The sequence below is a fragment of the Symsagittifera roscoffensis genome, chromosome 8, assembly GCF_963678635.1.
Source record: "Symsagittifera roscoffensis chromosome 8, txSymRosc1.1, whole genome shotgun sequence".
NCBI classification, from domain to species: Eukaryota; Metazoa; Xenacoelomorpha; order Acoela; family Convolutidae; genus Symsagittifera; species Symsagittifera roscoffensis.
Window position 1 is genome coordinate 2,178,709 of NC_087069.1, and position 21,840 is coordinate 2,200,548.

A 21,840-nucleotide genomic window follows, 5' to 3' on the forward strand; every position below is an offset into this window, starting at 1 on the left:
ACAAATTGTCGAGAAAAATTGATCTGAGGTGTTTCGCTTTTCAGGCCAAACTTAAGTTGACACTGGATTTAATATCAGACTAAACGACACCGACTCATTTTTGATTCATGTGTAAACAGTCAATTTGATTTAACTAATTTGTCGTTCTAGTTTTATCGCCTAAACTCGTGGCCCTCATTTATTTCCTTTTAACTACTTTACTTAAAAAGTGTTGGTCGGAACTTTCTTTGCTACTTGCATAGGAAATGATTACCTTAGTTTCTTCTTTGTCTAATTATTTGTTCCGTGGTTTTCTCCCTTAAAAATCTCCTTTGCTCAATTGTGCTTCCATGTACATGGTTCAACTGATTATGACCAAAAGTGATATTAAAATAGCTGAATTTAAAAAATAACTGCCAAATTCATAGAATAGGAATATTAAAGAAGAACTCAATCGACAGACGAGAGGAGAAAAAGAGCAGCAAGTAAAAGATACATTTATGCGCAAACAGATGCTGAGTTTAATCAGAATTGAGTGAGAGCAGAGGGAACACGCAGCTACGGACACCGCCGTCACACACAACCAACAGTGTAGTAGTGGGAGGAGGAGGAAGAGGGACAGGATAGGACGGACGATGATGGTGGTGATTGGTGATGGAGTGGCGGAGGGAGGGAGACTCACACTGCTGCTGTCAAGGAGTCATTGCACTGCTCAGTAAACAATCAAAAACAAACAAGAATGCTAAACTACTTCTGTACTTCTGCTGCTGAGGGAGGACGAGACCGAGGACAATTGCGAGTGTGATCCTCCTGCTTCTTTCTCTTCTACTTCTACTTCTACTACTACTAACATTCACATCATTCCTCTTCACTCTCTCTCCTCTCTGTCCACCGAGTGAGTAGTGGAAGAGAAGAGGAATGAAAGAATGGATGAATGATGCGGCTGGGGTTTTCTGTCTGCACAGCAGTGGGTCCTTGTTGTAAGATGCTGAATAAATTAGAGCCAACAAGTAGGCTTCTCCTCTCCCCCTCCACCTTTCCTCCCTTGCCCCTATTGATGTTGGTCCATGCTCTCCCCCTGTCCCACTGTGGCTGCTGCTACTGTCGTGTCTGAGGTGATCTGACTGTTACTGTTCGAAAGGGGCGAGTGGGTGGGGGCGAACTTGGCCACTTCTTCGAAGATGAGTCGCTTCAGCTCCTCCTTGCTCATCTCGTCTATGCCCGCCTCAAAACTCAGCAGACTGGGATGAGGAAACACTGGCTCATCGTTCGGGTCATAGTACTGGCTCAGGTAGGGGTGTGCCAGTGCTTGTTCTACTGTTGACCTCCTGAAAAAGAGAATAAATCCGCGTAATAATCTTCATTGAACCAATTCGACACAATTATAAATATCGACTCTATTTTCTTCCATGTGCAATAAAAACCATGTTTATGGGAATGTGAGTGGTTTTACACTTGCACGTGTGTTTGATTGTCTAACTTACTTGTGTGGTCCGAATGTGAGCAGCTGTTCTATGAAGTTCATGCAGTTGATGTCCACAGAGCCCCCTGCTGTTGTTGTTGCTGATGCTGCTGCACAGATGTCATGCCACTGTCTCTTGGGCTTGTGTTGCAAATTCTCCACCCAGTTCCGAGCATTTCTGTTACACACAGCACCAACATTAAGCAATGATGAAGACCACATTCCGTCGCAAACAAAGCCGGTAGACAGTTCAATGAACGCAAGAAGAAGAAAAAGACACCAATGTTCTCAGAATTTTTTTCGGATTTCAAATAAAAAACACATGGCCTTAAAGCTTATTTGATCAAACAAACTCCAATTGAGAAAATTAGACCAATAGTTGAATGTTTTCAGATTTTTGGCACCAAAAAACTGTCAATACAGAGGCGAAGCTGCGCACACACTAGTGAGAAAATGAAAAAAAGCAGCTCTAAAGTGAATTAGGAAAAAGCTCGAACTATGACAATTTTTGCCACCTGTCATATTCGAACCTGCTTCCTCGATATTTGGAGTATCACACCCTTCTATCTCAGCCAGGGACACCTAACGATACGCCAACACTAGCCACAAAGCAGAGAACAGATGCTATGAAACTTCAACAGATCGTGCTTATAGCAAAAGTGCCACTAAATGAGCAATGTTATTTGAGAGTTGAGTTGGAAAAAAAGAGTTATTAATAGATACTGTAGCTAGCTTGCTCGAGTAAACATCGCGTGTCACATATTCGTCGATTTATAATTACAAATGATCAAAGGAAATGGACTGCTCGATATAAATAGATTAAAATAGAATGTCCGAAGACTATCAATCAATTCACGTTCGCAACTGCTGTAAAAAAACTGTCATCTAAAATCTAGCTGCCACCTAACTGATGAGTGAAATAAAAATGCTGACTGAACTGAAGTCCCGAAAGAGTAACTCTCAGGACCTCATGGACTATGTCATGGGTCTCATAGAAGAAAAACCTAATGACAAACAGCGAGGCAGCACAGGGTGAGAAGGCAGTACTTTTTGCGTCGAAGAAACCAAAAATGTTGTTGAAAAGGAAGCTGTTGACTAATATAAATGATCAATCTTTAACCCGCGATGCTTAAATATATCATTTAAAAGTCACGATGAACTACAGCACTTATTAATTAATTACTTCAAGTCACTACCACAAATATTAAGTCTAACCGAAACTTGCGTGTTAATTGATGATGACCCGAAATGCTTTGAAATACTTGGTTAACTAACATACTCAACAAACCGAAAACTTCTAGAGGTGGAGTGTCATGGTTCAATGTACAAATAAATGTTAAAAAAATATAGATTAACTATCGTCGCCTATTGACGAGTGCATCAGAATTTTGTTGAAATATCAAGAATAAACCTGTTTAATCGTGGCGTCTTATTCGCCGAGATCCACTTAATTCGTTTTTTTGATAACCTGGAGAAAAAAACTACCTGAAATAAAAAGAACTAAAAACGAACATTTCAAAAATGACTTCATTAAAAAAAAATTTCAGCTAGATATCTAGAAATAGGGTAAACTAATGGTTTTGATCATTTTATTGGAGAATCTAGATTTGCTAGCCATAATGATATCTTGCTCGATCACACTCTCACCAGAAACTTGAAAATAGTGAACGCCTCAAATCTTACAAACATGCACAGATCACTATCTAATTTTGCTCAAATTTTCGGCAATGTAAAGAATTTTGATTTTGGCGAAACACAATTAGTAAAATCAGCTGTACAATTTGAGAAAATCAATTTCCAACTGACAGAGTAGCTCAATAAAAATGAAGTCAACCCCAAACCTGTATCCGATTCAATAGAAGTATCTCAGAATGAACACAAGACGTCTAGAAACATTTGCACCACTTGTCAAACCAAATTCTTGGTTCTCAAATTATATTATAAATCTCATCTCCAAAAGAAATCGAGATCATCAGATATGGTCTCGAGACCAAAATTACCAAGCAGTGAATTCAATTTATAAATTTAAGACGTAAGCCGCAGATAATCGTAAGCTTTAGAAAAACTACTACCATAAAAAGTTATGTTATCTTTAAGTGACTCGAGGCTCACATACAAAAAAATGAATGAACTAAAAGGAACCAATGCCGCAAAGAAAAACATCTGCTCAAAACTTCAAGTTAAACGTGAAATCACTTCCTCCGAAAATGAGACAGCGTTGAAAATTATTTTTAATTTTTTTTTGTAAATGCGGGGGTTTTAATTAGTTAGTAATATACCAAGTGTAAACGGTTGTTTTATAATGATTGTAGCAGAAATCTTCATATGTTTACCTAAAATTGGTGTACTAGACTTGGAAAAAAGCATCTCAAAATTAAAGCCAGGCATCCTCAGGTATTTGAAAAAAATCGGCTAGTTGTCAAAGCAAGTACATTCTCAGTTCCGCCACTATTGACTGTTTTGAGTATTAGATCAATCGGAAGTGATGGACTTCCTGAAATTCTGACAGAGGCCTTCAGTCTGCCATTTTTCAAAGCAGGCTCTAAGTTGGATGAAAGTAACTATCTACCCGTTGCTCTTTTACCAGCATGGAGGAAAATATTTGAACGTTGCATGTGCAAGAGAGTTAAGATATCTTGCATCGAATTTGCAGTTATACGTTAGCCAGTTTGTCTTTTGAGAAAACATAGCAATATTGATACAATAGCAGTAGAGAAGCCGAGAGGAAAAATTGTACAATTTTCTTGAGCAAAGTTTTGACGACTTGAGCAAAGTTTTGACGACTTAAAAAAAGTACGGTCATATACAAGAATAAATTATAAGCTATCCGAAACACCGCAATCAAATAGTACAATTAGGAGCCTGTCAACCACGCTGGCTGAAAACTGAATGTGACGTAATACTACTAGATTTCACTCAGGATTTTAGCTTTTATCATCTAGATTAGAGATCTTTCGAAAGCATGTACACAACGCAGGAAAAAAAATTTGGTTGCGGATGATACGAATACAACAGGTATCTTTCACTTAACAGAAGTATTCATTAAAGATTTCACCGCAGTCAGCGATTTAGTTAACGTCAAGAAACTTCCACTAAAATTAGATAAAAACGTATTAGGTTCATATTGCATCCAAAAGCGCTTCCAGGTGTAATCTTAAAATAACTATGAACTTAAGTTTCCGAATCTGGTAAGCATTAACGCGTACATAGACTCAAATTTGATGTTTTTGACTCATATAGACTCTGTAATTACTTATTGCGAAAAAAGTTTGGTACAATATCAAAAAGGAGACATTGTTCCTAAGCATAATCTTCGAACCAAAAATTCAAAACGGAATCCTTGTATGGAGGCACGAGTTATAGCTCGCTGCTACTTTAGACCTGTTACAAAAACAGTCTCGCGATATAATTTTTCAAACGAAGTTCTGGAAGTATTAAGATTGATTTTCAGAAGGCGAATAAATTAACTGTTCTTTAACTAAATATTTACGAATTATTTAAGTTTTTTACAATCATTTTCGGGTATTTACGGCAAAAACTTTCGGAAAAATCTTTTTCGGTACGATGATTCGACATACAAAATGGGCAGAGCTACCAAGAACTTGATCAAATTCCCACATTTACGACGAAACTTAAACGTGCATCTCAGAGCTATTGAGATGCAAAAATACTTAACATTTTGAAAGAGAACAATGTCTTCCGTCAAAACGTACTATCCTTTTCGCATCTCTAAATCGAAAAAATCGCCTTTATATTGAGACCTTTATATTTTGAATCAAGAAGACCTGGTCCGACTGATTTTTCAGTACATCAAAGAGATTTTTGACAAAAGTTTTCTAGTAACGACAACCCAACCGCCAGTGCCTATGCCATCTCATTGATGTGATCGCGGAATTCTAAAACAACAGACTCTGTCCAAGTTTAGGTGACTGATTAAAATCCCAAATAAACACAGCATTCATTCAGCCTTAAACAAATACAGAGGCGAAGCTGAGATTCGCACCATTTAAGAAACATAGCAACCACATTGTGATAAAATTGGAAAAACGCCAAAAAAATCACCCGAAACATCAAAATGAAACTCAAACCTTTGGCGGGAGATAAAAAACAGCATTGAACTAGCATATAAAGTTACCGAGAGGTAAGTATGCAGACGAAACAGGGACAAATGCTACTAAACATCAAAATGTTGGTTTTTTAAAAGCAGAAAATGTTGAAACTTGTGCTTTTCTGTCAAAATTCGATGTGCCATTAATTTGAATCGATCAGCATGCAGAAACTTCCTGACATCACGAGTAATTACGACGAAAAAATGATCTGAACAAAGTCCCAAAAAACAAAAAACTATCCGACAGAAGAAGGCTGCTGGCAAAAAACTGTCATTTTATTTTTTTTCGCTATTATCAAGTTTTGGTAGGTATAAAATCAAAACACCTAAATCACATTACTTCCTAAAACTGAATTGCAAATGAAGAAAAAAACACTAAAGAGAAGAAGAGAAAATATTAAGCGTACTAGAAACAAATAGCGCAAACACTCTAAAGGTAGTTTGAGATCGGATAGCAATTAAAACCTTTTTAAACCAAGAGAATATATCGATCTGCAAAAATCAAGGCTAGAAAGCACTTGAAGTAAATTAAAAATCAATTGACAAAAAAATTGATTGAAAAATACATCAAGAAAATTGCGAATAAATTCATGTCTTTAATTAACTTTTCGACAAAAAGAATATGATAAGAACAGCAGGTCATTCAACAACAATTGAGCAAAAGATCCTAACAAAATTTTATGAATAGAGAAAAAAATCTCGATAAAAAATTTCAAAAAAAATAAGACAAACTTTTTCATGATTTTTTTCCTATGTTTTTCGAAGAAGGTCGGAGAAGCGATTTCAAACTTCCAAACATACCTTATTAAAGTTGAATTAATATTAAAAAACGACTGGAAACAATTTTAAAAAAACATTAGGCAAATAAGCCGCCAGAACTAATAACAATTGAACATGGGAAAATAGTAATGAACGCAAATAAACATTTAAAAAAACTTTGTTGAAAAAGCCTCACCTTTCAAAGAAAAAAGGAATGCCCTTTAAACTATTTGAATTTCATGAACGATTTATGACTGGCGCTTTTTTGATAACATTAACACAACTTGAGAAAACACTGGATCAACAGGTAAAGTTTTTATTCCGCTGGAAATCTAAAAATTAAATTCAATTTTCGAAACTAAAAATAGTTCACGAAGTTTTGTGCCATTTGCACGTTCGTCTTTGGAGAGTGCTATTCACGTCACTTTCAGCAGATGAATTTCCATTGAACTCAAAAAAGCATATATACCAAAGTGCTTCAATATTTTAAGACTTTTTCCTGAAAAAAAAAACAAACCAAAAATCAGCAAGACCTTTTTATAAGAGTCTTCACTACGTTCATTACTCTTAAAAAGATTAAAAGGGTAATAATAAAAAATGAAGGAGAGTCTATAAGGCTCGCTAGGGAAGAAATCTCGCAAGCGTTATTTAGAACTTTTCCTGACATCCATGTAGAATTTTCAGGTTTCCGTCCCAGGCTAAAACTAACAAACAAAAATTTTTGCTTTTTTATCAGAAGTTCGGTTAAAAAAATAAACCCATCCTCCATGTTGTAAAACTGAGATTAAAACATCAAGCATGTTATCCTCATGGACTAGCAAGCTGTCCTCTCTGGTCCACTATATATTTATAAAGTTTGTTCAAACGAATCTGATGTCAAATTTATACCAGATAATTTAATTCTTTTTCTACCGAGAAGCGAACTTGCATTCTGACCATTTGGAGTACAGAACGCTTATTCATTTTTTCCAACTGGAACGCGGCTTTAAAATAGACCTCGCTAATTTCTTATTAATGAGTATCATTATTAATTTCGGCACAACGGCAAGAGGGAATTGCTTGTTGCTTACCTGTTGGTGATGTGGTCCAGGTCATCTGAAGAAGGGGTTCCGAGGACGTCGAGGATGAGGTCCAGTTGGTCCAGGTAGTGGCGACCGGGGAAGAGGGGTCTCTTGATGATCATCTCCACCAGAATGCAGCCCACAGACCACACGTCTATCGCTTTCGTGTACCTCAAAACACACACCCACATACATGCAAATCATCTACGGCTTCATTTAATGGACTCGACAGTCAGAGAAAGCAAGCATCAGCAATGGATTACAACTGAAAAGTCTTTTTTGCTTCTAATACATCTGGATTGCTCTCATGAACACTTCATGTAGCAAAAGATTGAGAAAATGGACATGGCTAAAAATTAGCAACAAAGGAAAAAATCCAGCAAAACGTTGTCAAACTTTTCTCCTTAAAAAATCGCTGATTGGCTCTTTCATAAGCGGTCCTAAAAACAGCTAATGCAATTTAACTAACTGAGAGTCGTCCGAACTGTTCAAGGTTGAATTTGTGACGAAAGACAAAACCAAGTTTGTTATAAATCTGGAGCTTACGCAAAAATTCCAGCAATCGCGCAGAATATGATACATCAAATTGCTATCTCGTTATCATATCATCTAACATCAACCCATGCAAAAGCGGTATTAGAGTATTGTTGCCCACCTGATAACGTGAGCTATAGGTTACATATAGAAAACAATGCATGACAGTAGAGCAGCAGCTGCAGCACTCACTGTTTGCTGTTGAGCATGACTTCTGGGGCCCTGTACCAGCGGGTGGCCACGTACTCTGTGAGGAAGCCAGTTTGGCTACCAGTGTCGTCCTGTGGCTCCGCTATGCGTGCCAGACCGAAGTCGCAGATGCGCAGGTCACAGGAGGTATTGACGAGGAGGTTGCTGGGCTTGAGGTCCCTATGGATGACATTGGCCGAGTGGATGTACTTGAGACCCCGCAGCATCTGGTACACAAAGTAGCAAATGTGGTCCCCAGACAGAGACTGAGTCCTAAACACATCCCATCACAACAACTGCACTACACACAACCATTCATGCATCTACACAATACAAGTCATTGTAACTGCTCAAAAGACAAATAAAATGCGCATACAAAATGTATAGAAATAATGTCCTAAGCCATATGCTATTGCAATACTTGATCGATACATGTTTACTTCTCACAAGAAGGGCTTAATAGGAGCAGCTACGGATAACAGGGCGGGTGTTTGAACGGCTTTCTGTCCTTCCGGAATTCGACTTCTTCCTCGCCAAAGGTTTAATACTTTCACTTTGTTTTACAACATCCATTTTGGTCGACTAGAGAAAGCACGCGCTACGAAAAAAACTTTTTTAAGTCCTTGGAAAAGTGCCCAGATAACTAGATCAATATGTGCCTATGAGCTGTTGAAACCAGCAGAAACTCTAGTCCCGCTGCCTCTCATTGAGGGGCTATTTGAAGAAAGCGTGCTGTGCTTACTTCATCAACTTGAACATGTCTGTCTCCATGAGCTCCTGCACTATGTACACGTCCTTCAGGTCATGCCAGTTGTCTGTGCAGGGATACGCAAACAGATTGTCAATGGCGATGATGTTCTCGTGCTGGAAAGTTGTCAGTATTTTGATCTCTCGCAAAGTCCGCAAGCAATATGTCTGGTGCTCAAACGGACTACACAAAAACATAAATCATAGTTAACTTCAATTCAAGAATTGAGCCGTTTTAATACAAAATACACAGACAGACAGTTGCAAGTGTCAACCAACGCAAGGAAACTGCAAATTATGACTGACTTGTTAACGAAAATACCAGCTTTCAACTTTCCAAGAATAAAATACCTGGCCTCAAAACACTTTTGAATTTCAAGAACAACTTATGATCGGCCCTTTACTGATAAAACTTACCCAATTTGAGAAAACTGGATCAATAGGGAATTTTTTTATTCCGCTTGGAAATCTGATTATTAAAATTAAAATCAGGGGCGGATGTAGGAGTTTCTCGAGGGGGACGGATTTTCGAAAAACTTGTGCCGAACTTTTTTTAAATAGGCCAAAACAGGCGTTTTGACCAAAAATTGCTGCTTTGCGCCGCACGCTCTCCCCTAAAAATAATTTACATGGGAACCAAGAGCGCATTTTGAAAAATTTGAGGGTCCAGTCAGCCAAAAAGGAGGTCTTAAAATTGCACTAAAGAGGTGAACCTTTTTGTGGTCAGAAGGTCGGACTCCTGAGGTGGAGGGGCGTCCCCTCTAAATTCGCTTCTCTAAAATTGAGAGCGCAAAGTCCCTTCCTTTGAGCAAATCAATTTGAAAAGCGAGATATTGCTTTCTTAAAAACCACATTGCTAAAAACTAAAATAGCGCAAATGTAATGTATTCTCCTGAAAAAAATCATCATAACCTAAACAAGTTTCTTCACTAAGTTCATAGACACATGAAAAATTCGCAAAAAAGTTTACGCGTGAATCAGAACTAAAAACTGAAACGCCAAGATTTTTAACACAATATCAAAACAAAAAACTAACCGAAAATATTTCAAAAAACGAATAGCCATGATTCTGAGAATTTTTTTTCAACCGGATAGATCTAAATTAAAGCCAGTGATGTCAAAGTGCAAACTTAGGTTTATAAGTGCTTGAAGTTTTAGTCAAAATCAAGTTATTGCCTTCAAAGAATTAAAAAAAAAAGAAACAAGGAGCTATTTTTATTCACTTTAAAATTTTGAAATGGAAAACCGATGTTCAAAGAAAGTTTGACGAGTTTTTCAGAGCATCGGTGGCAATTAAGCATTAAACAACCACTTAGTTTCTTGCGAAGTGGGTGTTCAATACTTAATTGCCACCGATGTGCTAAAAGAAATGAAACACTCGTCAAACATCCCTTGCCCATTGCTTTACTATTTGATCATCCGTTTTCCATTTTTTGGAACAAAAAAAAAACGAAACAACCATTTTTCAAAAATCGAAATGGACAAATTTATCGAAACAATTTTTAAAACAGCAAAAAAAAACTAAAATTTCATTTGATGAGCGGAAACTAAGTCGAAAACACTTGAACCGAAAGAAAAGCGGAGAAAAATCTAACGAAAACAATGAGTTATTTCAGTCTATGAACTGACTTAAAGAACATCTTACTATTTTAAAACCGATCTACTAGAGTTAAAACCGAATTATTTAACTCCCGCTTACTAGACTTCAAATTATTATTTCTGGCACCTACATCATTTCTGGCACCTACATTTTAACAGTTTCTACTCGCAAAAAAATACATTCGAAGTATGGAATTCTAATTGAACCCTGCATTACTAAACGACAAGAAGGCTAACAGTTTTCGTAGGCACTCGAGAACAAATCTGTTCAGTTAAAATGCTAGTAAGTAAACAAGGTTGCTAATGTCAAGCGAATTCATCGTTAGAGACCGTTAACTCATGTTTAAAATATAATCACCTCTCAAAATGTATTCATTCAATTTAGAACTAACTGGCCCACTGCAGCTAAAGCTGCTATTGCAGAATGACAACGTTCATCTTTAACGGAAAAAAGTTTCAATGAATTGATGGATAGTTGGTTGAAAGTATGGCTGGTTGAATAGATGGCTGAATGGGTTGATGAATGGATGAATGTATGTAAGATAGGTTGGACGGATGAACGATGGATGGCTGATTGAGATGAGTGAATCATAGGATACATCGCATAGGATACATAGCTTGATGGATGGAAGCCTTGATGGATTGAAGGCAGAATGGAAGGTTGGATAGATGGATGAACGCATGGATATCTCTCTAGACGGCTATTTGGACGAATGAAATACTTACTGGATTGAAGATTGACTGATTAGATATACGACTGACTTGACTGATGATAGGTGGAAGGGTGGCTAGATCAATTATCAATAGTTGGATGAATGACTGGCTGGATGCATTGATGGGTATAAGTATGGATGCTTAGTTGGTCTAATGGCTGGATGGATTCATGACTGACTGGATGGATGGATCGCTGCTTGAATGTAGGGACGGCAAATTGGATGATAGGCCAAGCGGATGGATGGCTTGTTGGATGGAGATATGGCTAGTTGGATGGATAGCCAGGTCGATGATGGATGGATAAATGGGTGACTGAAGAGATGCATGGGTGACAAGGTGAATGTATGGCTTGGATGGCAGGACGGATGGATATCTAGATGCAACGATGGATAGATCAATGATCAATGGCTGGGTGGTGACTAGCTAAAGACGTGGATGGAATGCCAGATGAAACACGTTTTGTTGAGATGGGTGGAAGGCTAGATTGATAGATGAAAGGCTGGATGAAAAATAGGACGGATGAACGACTAGATAGATGGATGGCTAGGCGATCTCATGACTTCACCGATGGAAGAAAGGATGGCTGGTTGGATAGCCGAAGGTCTAGATGTTTTGACGGCTGGTTGGATCAATCGTTGATGGCTAGATGAACTGTGAATTGATTATGAATGGAGCGCCGCTTGGATGGACGAATGGGAGCATGAGAGGCAAGGCGGGTGGAGGAATTGATGAATGAATAGATGGCATGTTGATGAACGAAAGGATGGCTGGCTGGAATAGTGGTTGGCTTGAGTGATAACATGATCGATAGATGACTGCTTGGAGGATGAATGGATGGGCGAATAAATGTGTTCGAAGTACTCTTCTATATGGCTGCGAGTCTTGGCCTGTGAAAGTTTCAGATGTGGACAAGCTTAAATTCTTCGAAAATCGATGTGTCAAATATATAGCCTCGAGAAACCGACTTGTGCCCTCATATGCGGTAAGAATAATTTTGAAGCTCGAAACTAGTATAACAGACTAAAACACGAAGTCTCAAACAGTTGGGCACTGTTTTGCGAATGAGAGAAGACGAAATTCCCAATGCCGCTCTCGAATTTATAAAAGCAGATTCGTGGAAACGAGCACCAGATGGCGCAAATTCTTACTAGGTTCGCAACTTCGTCAAATACGACCAGAACAAAAAGCCACCAAGTATGTCCGCCAAGAGATTGGATGAGTGCTGATTTGACATCTGCAGAGAGAGCGCGCTGGACCGAGAACAAAGGCATGGTAACGTTCTGGATGTTCAGAAGGCGGGCAATGGACAGTGATGTATGCAAACGCCCTTCAAGTGACATCGTTAGAAGGATGGACAGGTGGAGATATTGATATATGCATGGGTGGCAGAGTGGATGAACGAATGGATCGGTGATGGCTGGTTGGGATGATGGATGGCTTTAGTGATAACTGGATCCATGCATGGCTGGTTAAATGGATGAATGGTTGGTTGGATGGTTTTATGGCTGGATGCATTGATGGGTATAAGTATGGATGCTTAGTTGGTCTAATGGCTGGATGGATTCATGACTGACTGGATGGATGGATCGCTGCTTGAATGGAGGGACGGCAAATTGGATGATAGGCCAAGCGGATGGATGGCTTGTTGGATGGAGATATGGCTAGTTGGATGGATAGCCAGGTCGATGATGGATGGATAAATGGGTGACTGAAGAGATGCATGGGTGACAAGGCGAATGTATGGCTTGGATGGCAGGACGGATGGATATCTAGATGCAACGATGGATAGATCAATGATCAATGGCTGGGTGGTGACTAGCTAAAGACGTGGATGGAATGCCAGATGAAACACGTTTTGTTGAGATGGGTGGAAGGCTAGATTGATAGATGAAAGGCTGGATGAAAAATAGGACGGATGAACGACTAGATAGATGGATGGCTAGGCGATCTCATGACTTCACCGATGGAAGAAAGGATGGCTGGTTGGATAGCCGAAGGTCTAGATGTTTTGACGGCTGGTTGGATCAATCGTTGATGGCTAGATGAACTGTGAATTGATTATGAATGGAGCGCCGCTTGGATGGACGAATGGGAGCATGAGAGGCAAGGCGGGTGGAGGAATTGATGAACGAATAGATGGCATGTTGATGAACGAAAGGATGGCTGGCTGGAATAGTGGTTGGCTTGAGTGATAACATGATCGATAGATGACTGCTTGGAGGATGAATGGATGGGCGAATAAATGTATTCGAAGTACTCTTCTATATGGCTGCGAGTCTTGGCCTGTGAAAGTTTCAGATGTGGACAAGCTTAAATTCTTCGAAAATCGATGTGTCAAATATATAGCCTCGAGAAACCGACTTGTGCCCTCATATGCGGTAAGAATAATTTTGAAGCTCGAAACTTCGAAAATCGATGTGTCAAATATATAGCCTCGAGAAACCGACTTGTGCCCTCATATGCGGTAAGAATAATTTTGAAGCTCGAAACTAGTATAACAGACTAAAACACGAAGTCTCAAACAGTTGGGCAATGTTTTGCGAATGAGAGAAGACGAAATTCCCAATACCGCTCTCGAATTTATAAAAGCAGATTCGTGGAAACGAGCACCAGATGGCGCAAATTCTTACTAGGTTCGCAACTTCGTCAAATACGACCAGAACAAAAAGCCACCAAGTATGTCCGCCAAGAGATTGGATGAGTGCTGATTTGACATCTGCAGAGAGAGCGCGCTGGACCGAGAACAAAGGCATGGTAACGTTCTGGATGTTCAGAAGGCGGGCAATGGACAGTGATGTATGCAAACGCCCTTCAAGTGACATCGTTAGAAGGATGGACAGGTGGAGATATTGATATATGCATGGGTGGCAGAGTGGATGAACGAATGGATCGGTGATGGCTGGTTGGGATGATGGATGGCTTTAGTGATAACTGGATCCATGCATGGCTGGTTAAATGGATGAATGGTTGGTTGGATGGTTTTATGGCTGGATGCATTGATGGGTATAAGTATGGATGCTTAGTTGGTCTAATGGCTGGATGGATTCATGACTGACTGGATGGATGGATCGCTGCTTGAATGGAGGGACGGCAAATTGGATGATAGGCCAAGCGGATGGATGGCTTGTTGGATGGAGATATGGCTAGTTGGATGGATAGCCAGGTCGATGATGGATGAATAAATGGGTGACTGAAGAGATGCATGGGTGACAAGGTGAATGTATGGCTTGGATGGCAGGACGGATGGATATCTAGATGCAACGATGGATAGATCAATGATCAATGGCTGGGTGGTGACTAGCTAAAGACGTGGATGGAATGCCAGATGAAACACGTTTTGTTGAGATGGGTGGAAGGCTAGATTGATAGATGAAAGGCTGGATGAAAAATAGGACGGATGAACGACTAGATAGATGGATGGCTAGGCGATCTCATGACTTCACCGATGGAAGAAAGGATGGCTGGTTGGATAGCCGAAGGTCTAGATGTTTTGACGGCTGGTTGGATCAATCGTTGATGGCTAGATGAACTGTGAATTGATTATGAATGGAGCGCCGCTTGGATGGACGAATGGGAGCATGAGAGGCAAGGCGGGTGGAGGAATTGATGAATGAATAAATGGCATGTTGATGAACGAAAGGATGGCTGGCTGGAATAGTGGTTGGCTTGAGTGATAACATGATCGATAGATGACTGCTTGGAGGATGAATGGATGGGCGAATAAATGTATTCGAAGTACTCTTCTATATGGCTGCGAGTCTTGGCCTGTGAAAGTTTCAGATGTGGACAAGCTTAAATTCTTCGAAAATCGATGTGTCAAATATATAGCCTCGAGAAACCGACTTGTGCCCTCATGTGCGGTAAGAATAATATTGAAGCTCGAAACTAGTATAACAGACTAAAACACGAAGTCTCAAACAGTTGGGCAATGTTTTGCGAATGAGAGAAGACGAAATTTCCAATGCCGCTCTCGAATTTATAAAAGCAGATTCGTGGAAACGAGCACCAGATGGCGCAAATTCTTACTAGGTTCGCAACTTCGTCAAATACGACCAGAACAAAAAGCCACCAAGTATGTCCGCCAAGAGATTGGATGAGTGCTGATTTGACATCTGCAGAGAGAGCGCGCTGGACCGAGAACAAAGGCATGGTAACGTTCTGGATGTTCAGAAGGCGGGCAATGGACAGTGATGTATGCAAACGCCCTTCAAGTGACATCGTTAGAAGGATGGACAGGTGGAGATATTGATATATGCATGGGTGGCAGAGTGGATGAACGAATGGATCGGTGATGGCTGGTTGGGATGATGGATGGCTTTAGTGATAACTGGATCCATGCATGGCTGGTTAAATGGATGAATGGTTGGTTGGATGGTTTTATGGCTGACTAGATGAAAGGCTTATTGGATGGATGGCTTGTTGAATGGATCGAACTTTGGCTAAATGGATGGATGGCTGGTCGAATGTCTGATTGAAATGGCGACTAATAGGATAGATGGCTAGATGAATAGACTGATGGCGGGTGGATTGTACGGCTACAGAGATGAAAAGTGGGGAAAAATCCTTTTGCTATGACAATTTTGAAAACAAGATAGAGTGATTTTGATAGAGATGGCAAATTTTTTAGGATAAGATTTCCGATATTGTCAGGCCCACATGCTTTACTGGTATCAAGCAGGGCTTCTTTTTTTAGTTTTATGAGGCCGCTTAGATTGTTTGTTTTTCTGGTCGATTTTACGTTTTATTATGGAAATAACTTTTATTTGGTATGATGTACTACTAGACACCCAAGGGGGAAGGTTCTTTCTGTGGCTTATTACTCTGGGGACAATTTTTTCAATGATCTTGCAAAGCCAGTTATGCCATTGTTTTACAAGTTCGTCAACATTACTATATTAGTACGAAAGAAATTGTTTATCTAATATACTTTTATTTATTGAATTCCAATCGGCTTTATGGAACGCAAACCGTTCATTTTCTATTGTTATGATTACTTCCGTTTTAGTGTGAATCGTTATAGTGTATGCTAAGTGATCGGATCTGTATGACTTGTTGAATTCGTTTTGCGTGGTGTAGTTCAGTAAGACTTTTGAATTAATTGTCAAAATTATGACTGACTGTTTTTTATTGTTTTGGGATAAACACATTCCTCAAAGTAATTTTGGGAGAGAAGATTAAGGACATTCAGCTCGTAGCTGTCATTCGAGTCCATTGCCTCCCAATTCGCGATTACAAGTTTATGTCGCCTGTTATGACTAAACTATTATAATTTTCGTTTTCGCTAATCGCTATAAGTTCATTTATTAGATCGAGGATTCGTTGTTGACAAATTCGATACGGACTTTTTTCAGGAGCGTTGTATATACAGCATACTATGATTGATTCAGTTTTGGGGGTTAATTTAACTGCAAAACATTCACATTGTGTTTTTATGCAGAGCGGTTTATGTGGAATATCTCTGACACCAATTAGCACACCGCCGTGTTTAGTCCTATGGTCATGTGTTGGTCTGTCGGTTCGATATATGTCGCAGAAACCGACTTGTGCCCTCATATGCGGTAAGAATAATTTTGAAGCTCGAAACTAGTATAACAGACTAAAACACGAAGTCTCAAACAGTTGGGCAATGTTTTGCGAATGAGAGAAGACGAAATTCCCAATGCCGCTCTCGAATTTATAAAAGCAGATTCGTGGAAACGAGCACCAGATGGAGCAAATTCTTACTAGGTTCGCAACTTCGTCAAATACGACCAGAACAAAAAGCCACCAAGTATGTCCGCCAAGAGATTGGATGAGTGCTGATTTGACATCTGCAGAGAGAGCGCGCTGGACCGAGAACAAAGGCATGGTAACGTTCGGGATGTTCAGAAGGCGGGCAATGGACAGTGATGTATGCAAACGCCCTTCAAGTGACATCGTTAGAAGGATGGACAGGTGGAGATATTGATATATGCATGGGTGGCAGAGTGGATGAACGAATGGATCGGTGATGGCTGGTTGGGATGATGGATGGCTTTAGTGATAACTGGATCCATGCATGGCTGGTTAAATGGATGAATGGTTGGTTGGATGGTTTTATGGCTGACTAGATGAAAGGCTTATTGGATGGATGGCTTGTTGAATGGATCGAACTTTGGCTAAATGGATGGATGGCTGGTCGAATGTCTGATTGAAATGGCGACTAATAGGATAGATGGCTAGATGAATAGACTGATGGCGGGTGGATTGTACGGCTACAGAGATGAAATGATGGGTGAATCGTAGTAGTAGGTCAGTCTTTAGAGCTCTTGGCTCAAGGGTTTGCACCCCACAGTTTTGGTCACTATTTTCTGCAGCGGGTTGCAAATGCAAAAATGGCAGATGATTCTCCATGTGCATGAGTTTACTGCACGATATTGTTCAAAAAATTTCCAGTAGACTTTTGTTTAAACTGGCTTCGTCAGCTCATTAATCTCGTAGTTTGTTTTCTTTGTAATGATGTTTAACAGTCTGCTAGATCTCTTCCAGAAGTTTTCATCGGCTTTTTTTGTTCTTGTTTTTTCAATATTTATTTGATTACCGCTGGTTTGTCTTGTATTTCCAGGGTTGTTTTTTATTGATACGGGTTTTCTGATGTTATAGTTTCCTTGCATGATGGGTAAGAGTAGGGCATTGTGTAGTTCGAAGTACATAGATAGAGGCAAGAGTTCTAGTTGTTTTTATCTATTGTTGTAATTTTCCCATATGCCAAGTATACAGGAGGTGGCCCGGCTTTATGGAACGCAAACCGTTCATTTTGTATTGTTATGATTACTTCCGTTTTAGTGTGAATCTTTATAGTGTATGCTAAGTGATCGGATCTGTATGACTTGTTGAATTCGTTTTGCGTGGTGTAGTTCAGTAAGACTTTTGAATTAATTGTCAAAATTATGACTGACTGTTTTTTATTGTTTTGGGATAAACACATTCCTCAAAGTAATTTTGGGAGAGAAGATTAAGGACATTCAGCTCGTAGCTGTCATTCGAGTCAATTGCCTCCCAATTCGCGATTACAAGTTTATGTCGCCTGTTATGACTAAACTATTATAATTTTCGTTTTCGCTAATCGTTATAAGTTCATTTATTAGATCGAGGATTCGTTGTTGATAAATTCGATACGGACTTTTTTCAGGAGCGTTGTATATACAGCATACTATGATTGATTCAGTTTTGGGGGTTAATTTAACTGCAACACATTCACATTGTGTTTTTATGCAGAGCGGTTTATGTGGAATATCTCTGACACCAATTAGCACACCGCCGTGTTTAGTTCTATGGTCATGTGTTGGTCTGTCGGTTCGATATATGTCGCAATAGGGTAGAAAAAGTGCATTGTCAGTGATATCACTCGTTAACCACGTCTCAGATAGACATATAACTTGGATATTACTTTAAATTGTTAAGCAGTTTGCATAGAGACTTCTACGTTTTAGTTCAAGTAAGCTGTGTATATTGTAGTTGTGTTTGGTCAGAGCTGGGTTTGATGCTAGTCAATTTAGTTCATTGTTAGTTTGGTCTAGGCTGACCCATTTATTGTTTATTTCTTCTTGTAGTACTAAGTTTCGTATACGTAGCTTTGTTGGATCATTATTTTGGTTTATAAGTTTTCGTCGTTGTATTAATAGTTTGTTCTCCAGGTCCTGTTCATCTGGAGTGAGCTCTTTGCTTACATACACTGGCTTTGAAAATGTTTTGAGTTTGCTTAATGACAAAAGAAAAAAGCATTTAACATGTTGGCTGTCTAGCTTGATAACAATAGTTCGATTTCTTCCTTCGGTATATTTTCCTATTCTTTTGAGTTTCTTACTATTGCCCTCTACTGCAAGATGTGTAATTATTGATTTTGCCTCATTGATGTCATGAGCGTATCGTTCCCGACTGTTGTTTGACCTGAGTTCTGGTATTCCGCGCAGTCTTATTCCGTCAAAAGCTTCTTTGTTAATTTGCTTTGGTTTTTGGGGTAGCTGTGTTACTTTTGGTTCAGGGGGGGGGGGGGAATTTCTCGTTATCCAAGTTTTCGTTGATAATTTCTGGTAAACCCATAAAGTGATTTGCTGGATAAAGTGATGGCTAGATGAATGGATGGATGTGATAGATGAATGACCTGATGGATGGATCGCTTGAACGACTTAAATGGACGAATCGCTGGTCGGATGGACAGATGGATTGCTAGATTGATGGGCCAATTATGAAGTGATTTGCTAGATAAAGTGATTGGCTAAAGTGATAGCAATATGCAGTCCTTCAACCTATATAGAAATTAAGGACAGACTTAACTCCAACCTTACTTGTCGCTAAAAACTTGTAAGCCAGCATTGATTTCGAAAACTCTAATCCAGTTTCTTATACAACCAATTACTCATTCCTTTTCGCAAGACGTTTGAACCTCACTGGTTTATCTTTTTCAATATTTTTTGCAATCGCAGACAAGATGGATTTGATTTTTCTTTTCTTTTCTCTTGCTTTCTTCTTTAAATCTTTCTTTCCTTCAATCGAGCCATTCTTCACTGTTTGCTTCCTTTCCTCGACTGTTTTGAATTTTAGCAACCTCCCTTCAAATGTTTACAGACATTTCTTCCTTCCTTCGAACCTTGACTCTTTCTTTGCTTCGAGTTCTTTTCGTCAATGATTGCCTCTTTCATGAACTTTTCGAATCAATCCGATAACTATTTGCGGTACTTGGAAATGAGTCGATGAACGTCAGGAAACAGAAAAGAACAATTGACTTGTTTTCTGAAAAAACTCCAAATTTAGAAGTTCAAAGTAAAAAAAATGCATGGCTTTACAACTCTTTGAATTTCAAGAACAATTCATACTGACGCTTTTTTGCAAAACTTAACTCAACTAGAGAAAACAGAATCAAAAGATATTAGAACTTTCGATACTTGAAGTCGATCATGTTTTTCGTGACCTTTGTACTTTTGTAGATGGATAGAGCAACTTACCTAAATTTTAGCAGATGAAATTGAACTCAAATAGTGCAGAAATAATATGCATGAATGCAGTTCTGTACAATATTAGAGCATTTTATGCCTTTTTTCTGAAAAAATCAAGAAACGAAAAAAAACATCACGACCTAAATAAGAGTGTGAGCTACGTTCATAGACTCCTAATAAAACTGACCCATTTATAGAAAACTTGAAACTTTCAAAATTAAAATCAACCTTCAGTCACTCGTTTTTTTTGCACCATTTGAACTTTTGTTATTCAACAGCGTAATCCATGCTTTACCAAATAAGCCGATACTGAAAAAAAAACGGAATTCGAACGGACGGAAACACGGACCCGAAAAAATTTCCATTCGACATTTTTTCGAGAATCATTTGAGAAAAAATTAACCCCGGAAACGTTCTACACTACACCTATTTACAACCTATATAAAAATAACTATTTTGAATTTGGGAAATAAATATTGACTTCAGTTTGTGCAAAATTTATTTAGCAAATAGGAACGCCGAACGATATTGATTGGTTGAAAAATGTACATCATTCCTTCCCTCCATCATGAGAACCACCTCACCAGCATTTTCTAGAACTTCTAAAAACTAGTAGTTTTTTATCTTCTGCTCGTGGTTTGAGGTAATTGAACTGCATATCGTTACCTAATTTTTTTAATGGCAATTTTAAGATTCTGATTGATAGATTCGGTGTCAGTAGCTTTTGCCACACATCCGTATGCACCTTCCCCAATGAACTCCAAGTGACAATATCTAGGTCCAACTTGAAAATTTTGTCCTCTGACGTGTTCACCGTATTGGATATTGTTGTTCATACTTCAAATCTGTAAAATTAGGAACTGAACTTAATGTTTAACCAGGAGACTAGTTTTGGCAACAATGAGGGCAAAAAAGATTCAATTTTGACATATTTAACTAGACTAGCCTGTAACGCAATTCCGGCGCTTCAACCAGATTAGTGAACATCTAATTTGCTTAAACATAAAATATAAGAAAAAACAGTGAAATCAATACAACAGTGAGAAGGTCGAAAGTATCATAGTAACCGAGGTTACAAACAGGAGTACCTTCATCACGTTATCCAGTCATATTCTAGTAAAGTATAAAGTATGAAGTGGAACGAAGTAATAAGAGAGCCAGATGGCTGGGAATCAAGCCAACTAGATTGAGAAAACTAACACTTGCACCGAATAAAGCGGAGTTGAAAAAAGACTAGCCTGTGTGCCATTCGACCACAATTACCTGAAAAAGTATGTCATGAATGGATTTTAATTCCAGTAGTTTTGGGGCGGGAAGAGCGTTACCCGCTTTTTTAGCCTCAGCAGTGTGACATCCGACCAGTATCACCATAAATGCATGTCGTCAACGAAATTTAATTCGTAACAGTTCAGTTAGAGGATTAGATATTTTAAAACGATGTGGTGTTAATCGTTGAATTGAACGAACATGGAGAGATCAATTTGGGTGGACGAACAATTTTAAAAATTTCGAAGTAGGCGTGCATGACACGTAACAATTTTAATGTTCGCGACCAATAAAATCGCGAAAATCAGAAAAAACATTTTCGGTAAAACAAACAAGACGTACAAGAAAACATGGCGAACGACAGAGTCATAGTTGAGATATTTGTTGTTGTTGTTGTTGTTGGGGATTCACAGCACTGCTGTTGGGAGTCTTGGTCCCGGCGTCTTCTCTAAAACAATGTCCACTTGT

At 39.0% G+C, this 21,840-nt stretch overlaps 1 protein-coding gene across 1 annotated transcript; it reads right to left on the reverse strand.

Annotated features, from left to right (window-relative positions):
• Nucleotides 1-361: 361 nt before the first annotated feature.
• On the reverse strand, nt 362-20,957 carry LOC134852812 (mitogen-activated protein kinase 1-like). The gene is made up of 6 exons (XM_063868609.1): nt 20,773-20,957; nt 8,835-9,023; nt 8,096-8,365; nt 7,379-7,540; nt 1,464-1,619; nt 362-1,307 (listed from the first exon to the last, which is right to left on the reverse strand). Exons 1-6 carry the CDS (start codon nt 20,940-20,942, stop codon nt 1,031-1,033), a joined length of 1,224 nt encoding a protein of 407 aa, XP_063724679.1. The 5' UTR covers nt 20,943-20,957; the 3' UTR covers nt 362-1,030.
• Nucleotides 20,958-21,840: the final 883 nt, after the last annotated feature.